General features: G+C 35.6%; 1 protein-coding gene across 1 annotated transcript in view; it reads right to left on the minus strand.

Moving 5' to 3' along the window:
* Window positions 1-5,698: 5,698 nt before the first annotated feature.
* Window positions 5,699-9,531, minus strand: part of LOC122970007 (phosphatidylinositol 4-kinase beta-like) — a 26,654-nt gene continuing 22,821 nt past the window's right edge. Inside the window, exons 13-14 of the mRNA XM_044336082.1 lie at window positions 9,330-9,450; window positions 5,699-7,990 (exon numbers count right to left, since the gene is read on the minus strand). Of these exons, the coding sequence (XP_044192017.1) occupies window positions 7,809-7,990; window positions 9,330-9,450 (303 nt within the window). The 3' untranslated portion in view covers window positions 5,699-7,808. The remainder of the gene's footprint in view (window positions 7,991-9,329; window positions 9,451-9,531) is intronic.

Genomic DNA, 9,531 nt, shown 5'->3' on the forward strand with positions numbered 1-9,531 from the left:
ATAATAATAATAACTTAAATATCATGATTCACAAACCAAAAGAGACACAATTCCAGATCAATGTACGATACAATAATTAAATAAGATTCAAAATAAAAGTGTTCATGTGCATTAAAACGTAATTAGTTATTTATTAAAGAGTTCATTTTTAGATTGATTTCCTTTCATCAAGGCAGTTAATTTCTATAAAATAAGAAACCTGCAGAGACTTGAAACCTGCAGCAGAGATCAAATTCATCACAGTCAAGATTTAGTCAACTTTATTATTATTATTATTATTATTATTATTATTATTATGATTATGTCAAAGTTACGTTACTGCTGTTTAAGGCCATCTGAGGTTTGATATTCTACTGCTGAGCAGAAACCTTTTTGATTTCTTCACATCATTAAATTGTAATTAAAATGCAATCAGTTCTCAGATGTCGGAGCGTCCTTGAACACACCACCAAGACAGACATGTTTAAAACTGTTCCTGCTGAAACAACTACGATTACTGACAACAACACGTTTAGGAAACAGGTTTCAGGTTTATTGAATGAGTTGCCATGCAGTTTAGTAAAGGACATGTGACAGAAGATGTGCGTTTTGTACATGATTGAGAACTTCAGCAGACACACAAACAACAACAACAACAACAACAGTTCTGCTTTTCCACTTTAACACTGAGTCTGATCGTCAGCGACTGTAGAAATTCAGCCTGTGAAACAAAAACAAAGTGGACGTTTCTGCTTTTCCCTTTAAAAGGAGCAGATTTACATTCTGAGTCTGGAACGAAGCTGAGAGGAAGAAGGAGAGGAAGAGGAGATGAAAACGTCTGAGCTGCGTTTACGACGGGGATGTTCATTAAGTTATGTGACAATTTATTGATCCTGAGATGACAAAATGTTTAGATTTTAATTTATGGAAGAGTTTTTACTGTGTTTTGGAATTTCAAAATAAAAGTTGAGTGGAGCGTTTCATAAAATCAAAAATTTATACCTCAAAGGACTCAAAGATCACAGCAGTCGACTGATCCACAAAGCAAACAAATAGTTTGAGTTAAATTTGTACTTTTTCCTTGTTTTTCTGTGAGCAGAATCTAGAAATTGACAGAAAAAAATGGAGATATTGTCATAATTCTGACTTGTGCTCTTTGTGATTATGAAATTTGTATCTAGTAATTACAAGAAAAATTCTGGTAATTATGAGATACAAGAATTATGTCTTATAGTCACAAGAAAAGATTAATCTCTAATAATTATTACAAAAATATATTTATTACAAGGCTCATCTTCAGATTGAGATGAATGCTTCATATTTGAGTTATCTCATAATTCTAAATTTCATATTTTTCATAATTATGACAAAAAAATCTCGTAACTACAAGATTCGTATCTGATGATATTAATTATTACTAGAAAAAGCTATTAAATATTAGATTACCTCTTAATTACAAGATCTTCTAATTTTCAAGCTCTTTTATCTCAAACTGTGAGAAAATATCTCATAATTACAACGGCGAGATCTGTATCTCATAATTACAAAATAAGATGTTTTAATTTATAATTACAAAAAAATCTATGAATTACAAAATGGATTTAATAATTATGAGATTAAGTCTTAATAATTATACATTTTCTCATAATTATCTTAAAATTGACTTTGGCATTTTGTAATTTGGATTTTGTATTTGTAATTACAACAAAATATCTTGTAATTACCAGATTTTTATCTAATTAAAAGAAAATATGTATCAATTAGTAATATATAAAATATAATCAATATCTCGTAATTCCAAGATAAAGATCTTTAGAGTTTTCTTATAACTATCTAATAATTATAACTTCTGCAGTTTGTAATTTAGAATTTTGTAATTACAACAAAAGATCTCATAATTAAAGGTTTTGTATCTCGTAATTATTATTTTTTGATCATTATCAAAATGAGGTTAAAAAAAAAATCAATCAGAATTTGGTTTAAGGGCAGTAAAAGAAAATTGTCTTTTACATAAAATAAATGAAATAATCTTCAGCTCTGCCTCCTCATCATCACCCTGCAGCTTCCTCCTGCCTCGTTATGAGATGATGCTGTTTTTTAAAAAAAAGTACCTCAGAAACTACACTGAAAATCAAAGTGTTGTCATGTTTGTTATTTTTCTTCACACAGTGAAAAACAAAATTGTTAATTTAGCCGCCAGTTTCACACATGACGTTAGCATCGTTAGCATTTCCCATTGAAACCAGGACAACTTCAAGCCTGTGTTGTTTCCGCCTGATTTCAATGGAAAGTCAAAAAATGCTTCAATAGAATAAAAATAAAAATAAAAATGGAGGAGCCCCATGCTGCTTTAATGGATTTAGTGTTAACCATTTAGTACCAACTAAAATTAAAAACATCAAGGAACCTTTTACAAATGAACTTTCAATCAGGATAAATGCACTTAAAGAGTTTTTCACATTGAAATTCTTGAATGTGTTCAGAGCTGATGGAAGGAAGAAAGAAGGCAATGAAAGGTTTTTAGTAGCAGGAACGGTTTCAAACGTGCAGTGTTTTCCTCTCCAGATTCACCAGACTTCACTCAGAAAAGCAACAATTTTAGCAGCTATTAGATTATTTTATAGGCATTTTGCCTTTTTTGATAGTTAAAAGTGGGAAACAACAATATTGAGGGTTACTTCTGACACAAACCGAGTTTCAAATGAGCTGCTTAGTAATTGCTGCTACTATCAAAATGTGACAAGAATAACTTGAAAATAAAGATAAGAGATGAACACACTGGATTATTGAAACTCGTCCCTGAAGCGGTCAAACATTTGATATAAAAGCACTTCTCAGGTCCGAGACCCGAACGCCTTCATCCCTCCTGTTGCATTGATAAGAGTTTGTACCCTTTGTACGTCTCAAGGCATCTATTTTCTCACAGGAAAACTAACTCAATTCATTTACATACATACATACATATTCACAAATGAAAAGAAAAAACAGAGTATTTGCTATTTAAGTTGCTTAACTGGTAAACTTCAGTCATAGCTGCATCTTTGTAAAGCGCGGCGGTGTATAAAGTAGCAAGCTAACCGTTAGCAGAAGATAACATGACGCTGCTTTTACAACAACAGATCTGTGCTTCTCCTTCAATAGTGGTCAAAACACACAAGAAACTTCAACTGTACAGCTGTCAATCATACGACAGTAACACAACCATTGGCTTTATTCCAGTGAGAGGCTTCAGTCTGCTGGAAACACGACCAGCATCAAGTTAAAACCAAAAAACAAACTTGAAAAAACAAAACTTGCTGTGTTGCTACCCGATTATTCCTCTTGTCGCAGTTAATTATGCATTTACTTCTAACACTCAATTATATAAGGAGAAACAAAACAACTGAAACGTAGATTAACAATTGAAGAGCTCAAGTAAACTAAAATTATAGTTGACAAATAAAATTACTTAAGAAATAACTTTCATGCTAATTTTGTACTTTGTCACAATAATCTTAATTTTACTTTTTTAACCTTTATTTATTTCACTGAGAGCAATACTCTCTCAGGAAAGCCCTGATCACATTCATACCTGGAAGCTGCCCAGTACAACCACAGTTTGACCTGCTGGCCACTGGAGCAGTTAGGGTTAAGGGCCTTGCTCAAGGGCCCCTCAGTAGTCACTACTGCCCCACAATAATCTCTCTTGACTCTTGAGTTAGGATTAAAAACATTGCGCTAGCTTGTGGAGGATGAACAGAAAAGTATAACAAGCTAGCATTTTCACTGAGTCATTGTCATGCTAATGGCTAACAAACAACAGCAAAGGCACAATATTGATTAGAATGCTTTTATATCACAAAATATTGTTTGTAAATGGTGAAAATTATTTCCACTATGATCTATCACTGCTGTTATAGACTGTAGTGTGTACGCTAGCCTCTGCTACAGTAGCTAGCTAGTAAAGTAGCATCAGTTACAGGGTTTTCCTGCAGTGTTTTGAAGTGAAGAAGGGCCACTGACCACCTCCACTAACATTGTTATTACACTTTTTGGGAAGAAGAGCAGAGATCCTATTTCATACAATCTATTTAAAGAGTGATTTTTTATGTTGTTTAACATTACTAACTAAACTGTGACCACCTTTTGCTAAACTAGTTCCTGGGAAAAATTCATTGTTAGCTTACTAGCCTGCAGAATAGCATTGATTTATTATCATGTACAAACTATACTTTAATATTCCACAACTGTCAATATTTCTGCTGTTACTTGTTAGCCATTAGCATGACAATGACTCAGCTGAAATGTTTGGTAGCTGGTTTTTATGTTCATTCTCCAGTCTGATGTAACGTTGTTTTATTTGTCAACCATAACTTCAGTTTTACCTTTTGCCCTTAAGTTTATGCCTCAGATTTAGTTCTTATTATTTTACAAATGTGAGCAGAGAAGTGAAGGAACATTTGAAGTTAATGCATCAAGCTAGTTGGCTGGTTAATGCTGCCTGAATGCTAACAAGCCTGTTAGAGTTTATTAAGGCTGTCGCTACCTGGTCGCTCCTTTACTGTAAATACTACTGTAGTTATAAATGTGGGGTATAAGAGCTAATTAGTTACCAGTTAGCAGCCTGCTGGCTAGCTTCAAATACCTGAGTACAGTTGTATTTGCAGTTGAAGAACAACTAGTTAGTGACAGATCTGTATCAGGCTAGTTAGCACGCAAAAACTTAGTTTAGTTAGCACTAGACATGTTAACTAGTATGTTTAAATCATCTTAAAGCCTTTGAAACATAACATTTTAATTAAATTAACTTTAAAAAGCCTTAGTAAAATTTAAATTATTATGATAATTGATTTGTCATTTGTGTTTTTTTATGCATAAATGCCAAAAATTCACTGCATCCAGCTTCTCAAATGAATATTTGCTGGTTATCTTACCCTTCTTTGATAGTAAACTGAATATCTTTGGGATTTGGACTGTGAGTTGGACAAACAAGACATTTCAAATAGTCACTTTGGGCATTTTTCAGTTTTCTGATATTTTAAAAACCAAACAATAATATTAATCAATTATTTGAGAGAAAATAGTAGTTAGCTGCAGCCTTGTTGTAATTACAGAACTGCTGTGACAGCTCAGTTATTATTTCAACTATCTTCATCAAGACAAAAACAGTATTTTTAGGTACAAACAGTCTGTTTATAGGCAGGTTATTACACTGGAATAAAGCCATTGAAAGTGTTATCAGCATTAGTGACATCATCATTAAGTGTTAAAGTACAGACAGGAAGCTTGTGGAAACATCTCGTCAATACTGAGAACACGTCTGCTTTAGTGGACTGTTATTATAAAAACATTCACATATCCAGGAAACCGATCAATAATGATCTCCTCATAAAGAAAAGTAAACTTTCTGTCACAACACAGAAACAGTTTTTTCGCTCTCGTTCAGCCAATCCGCAGAGCCGCCTCTCCTGATTGGCCGGAGTTAATCACAGGAATGCATCTTGTGGCCAATCAGGGAGGAAGAATGACAAGCATTCGTTAAATATGTAAATATATTGTTACAGACACATAACTGGATTTAGTTCAGTTATACACACACGTACAGTTATTTAGTGGAACATGGATGACGAGGTTCTTGCATAAATCTGGTCGGCGGCCATTTTGGCTCAAAGTGGACAGGAACTCCTTCAAATATGGCGGAGTGTCTGTAGTCCTCCTGAAGCTGTTTGCTCTGTAACACTTTTTAATTCAACACTGTAGAGTTTCGTTAGCATTAGCATCTTTAACATGTTGAAATCCAACAGGGAATGTCGTTAAACTGAAACTACAGAAAAATTTAAATTACTGGATTAAATTAATTAATTGGATTAAATTGGATTAAATAAATTGATAAATTTACACATTGACATTTAATTGGTTCTTTTTTTTTTCCACCAGACATTTGTCACATTAGCAGTAAATTTCTAGATCCTTTAGTTTCACCATGAAGGCAGCGACTAGAACTGTACGTCCGTTAAATCTCAGCTTCACGTGAAACGACGCTGCTAAACACGACCAGGAAGTGGAAATAAATGTAAACAATACCGGTTTTGGTACAAAAACAGGGTCACAATTTGTTTGTTTGGATGTTATTATACTGACATTTAACAGGCGTTGAATGAACCTGCGTGTCAAACAAGCAAAAAGGTGATTAACTGATCCAACTTCCTGTCAGGAGGTCGGCTTCAAACAACAAGTTTGTACAAGTATAAAAAAAAACTAGCTGCACAAATGTCTGATGTTTGCTTCCATCCAGCCTCCAGAAGTATTAACGTTAGCAAAGTAGAAGCTGATAAGAATTCAGTCTTTAGTTTTAGAAATAAGCAAACAGGAAGTGAAGCGTCGGTGGCGCCGGATGAAGAATCAGAGAATCACTGAAAGTTATTTGGATTCATCGTCTGTTTGAACAGAAACATCAATCCAGCTGCTTTCTGCCCAGATGTTTCTTTCTCAAAGTTACTTTGATAATGTGGACGTAGATCCAGTCGTGACAAACGTCTGGTGAAAATGAACTTCAACGTTTTGAGGAATTCTGTTGGAAGATAATCTGGTCTCAGACTCCGTTTCTAACTAAAAAAATGATAATAATCTCTAAACATTCAGTCTTTTCTCTGAACATCCACAGAACAACAAACAACTGTTCTGTATAAAACATCACAAAAGTCATTTAGTGTTTTTCTTTCATTGATCTGTTCTTTAAGAACAACCAGGCCGACGTCCTGCTGCACTTTAAACTAATGAGTTTGATGTCTACAGGCTTTAATATCAGCTCATTTAAAACACTAAATATTGGGCTAAACGTATAAACCGGTTTTCATGACGACTGCGACTGCTGATTAGTTTCACTGAGGATTCATTTTTATAAATCGAGCTCCTCAATATATAAACAAACCATCTCAGAATAAGACACTAAATCTTGTAATTACAAGATCTTTTCTGCATTTTTCTGTGGAATTTTCTTGACTTTTCTCATAAATATGACTTTAACTCTTTACTGGGTTTATTTTCTGTTAAATGTTCTTGTGAGAAACGTTTTAAAGAAGAAAGATCTTCTCTCTGTGATACAGATGTGGATGAATGTGCAGTCAGCCAGGAGCATCTCTTTAAATCTGGAGTGAATGTCGCTGATCACATGACTCCAATTTTCTCATTTTTCTACCAGAGGAATTCTCATAAAAACATGAATTGACTAAGAATTTCATAGTCGACCTTTTCATAGAGGATTTTTTTTAGTTAGTTAATCATTTTGGTCTATAAAAGTCAAAACAATGACGAAAGCTCAACACAGTTTTTCTTCAAATGTTTCATCTGATCAGCAGCAAAAAAAAAAAAAAAAATCTCTTGATGTTTGGTTTTGGGAATTAAACTCAATAAATGACGATATAAATTCATCTGTGATCATTTCAGCAGCAGCTTTTACCTTCAAACACACACAGCTTCACATGCAGCGTTCAATGTTCCATCTCATCGGAGCAGCTGAGTTCCTGCTGGTTCAGAGGAAAATCCAGTAGAATCCAGTAAAAGTCTCGTCAGGCAGCGACATCAGATCAACAACAAGTCTGAATTCTGCAGCCTCTGATGCTTCCAGCTGTTTCTCCAACCTGGATGCTGTACTTTCCCAGCTGCACTTGAACGCAGCAGAGAAAACAAAATTCTGACGTGTTGAGAAATCCGAGACCATCAAATGTGTCGACAGATATGATGAAATTAAATCCAGTAAACGCAGTCGAGCTGTTTCCATCAGCTCCATCCAGCAGCCGAAGACCGACCGGAGCGGCCGCAAGAAAGGTAAACATGGCGGTCGTCTGTGGTCACATGATGCCGTTGGTGACGTACTGGAAGGAGTCGTAGAGTTTGGTGGTGATGGAGCGCATGGATCCGTCCACCAGCTGCTCCACCAGCAGCTGCAGCTGCTCCTCCGTCAGAGACATGTGGAAACGCTCCTTCAGGCTGCGGATGGTGCTGGAACCATGGAAGCAGGGCAGGTGGGAGCCTGGAGGAGACAACGGACACAAGAAGAAACATCAGAAGAAGAAGAAACATGGAAGGAGTCTGGAGGAGACAACAGACACAAGAAGAAACATCAGAAGAAGAAACAAGAGACGAGCAACTAACGTCCTTCACTGTTTACGCTTCTTGTGAAGTATCCTCATAAATCCCATGACTTTGGCCAAATCTTACATTAAAAATCATATTTTAGTAGGAAATTTAATGGCGAATCCATTGATACAGGTTTGAAAGTGGTCAGACTTATAGTTTAGATGTCAGAAGCCTCTGTTTGACACAAAGTTCATGCCCATAGATTGCCTCCTCATTGGTTTACATTGTAAGGTGTGATGTGGCACTGCAACTTTCAGGGCTTATAAAATCCAAACCTTTTGAGTTATTACAAAGTTTTTAACAACTTTTTTTCAGCACAGTGTCATAAGTCACCTATTAAAGTTTGAAGCCGATACCATTAACGCCCTCGGAGGAGATAGCGTTTGTTCGGGGTCCAAAATTGGGGCAAAGTCTTATTTTGAAATTGAGATTGTGGACTTCCTGTTGGATTTAGGTCAGGGGTGTCAGCAGATGATTTGTAGGTCTTGATGAGACGAATACTTGAGTTTTGGTTTGATCTCTCTACGACATTCCTACGGGCCGTGGCGGCCATTTTAGTTACATAGGTGGCGCTAGAGAGCACATTTTGACACTTTAGGGGTTAATTTTTACATTTTCTCAAATTTTTCACCAGACCTGATGTGTGTGTCAAATTTGGTGAGTTTTTGAGCATGTTTATGGGGTCAAATTTAGGGTTTAAGTGGCGTAATAATAAAGAAAGAAACAAACAAATGCACGAAAAACAATAAGGTCCTCGCCCTTAGACGAGGACCTTATTGTTTTTTGTGTCTTTGTTTCTTTCTCTGCCTTTTGAGCTCGGTCCCTAATAAAAGCTCAAGGCAGCAGGACATTAATCACACATTGATGAACAGAGTATCAAAGAGCACAAGCAGACGTCTTCTAAAGCCTTTGCTCTGTGTTTGTATGTTGTTTAGTTTATCATTAAAGTAACTTGTGTTTACTACGTCTGTTCTTTTAACCTTCTGTGACTCTGTGTTCAACATGTCAGCAGTTAAAACTGGAAAAAAAACTCAACATATTGCAGAAATTATTACTGATTAACTGATGATCGATTGTTACGACGGCCGACTGTCAGTTAGTGTTGATCTCTAGCAGCAGATATTATTCATGTTGTTGGACAGAAATCTGTTTACAGTCACACTGTTGGGACTCGACTCCATTTAAAAAAGGACAAAAATCATGTAAATCATTAAAGTGTGTGTGTGTGTTACCTTGCTGCATGATCTCCACTATCTGCAGAACCTTCTCCATGTGTTTCCTGGCAGCAATCAAACCCTGAAGCATCAACATCTTATAGTAGATGAACATGTCGCCGTCCAGACCGCCCATCACCTGACACACAGACGCACACATACACAGTTTTATGTTGCTCCTTTTCTGACGGTTTGAAACATTTTATGAACATCAGGTAAA

The sequence above is a fragment of the Thunnus albacares genome, chromosome 19 (genome assembly GCF_914725855.1).
Source record: "Thunnus albacares chromosome 19, fThuAlb1.1, whole genome shotgun sequence".
NCBI lineage: Eukaryota > Metazoa > Chordata > Actinopteri > Scombriformes > Scombridae > Thunnus > Thunnus albacares.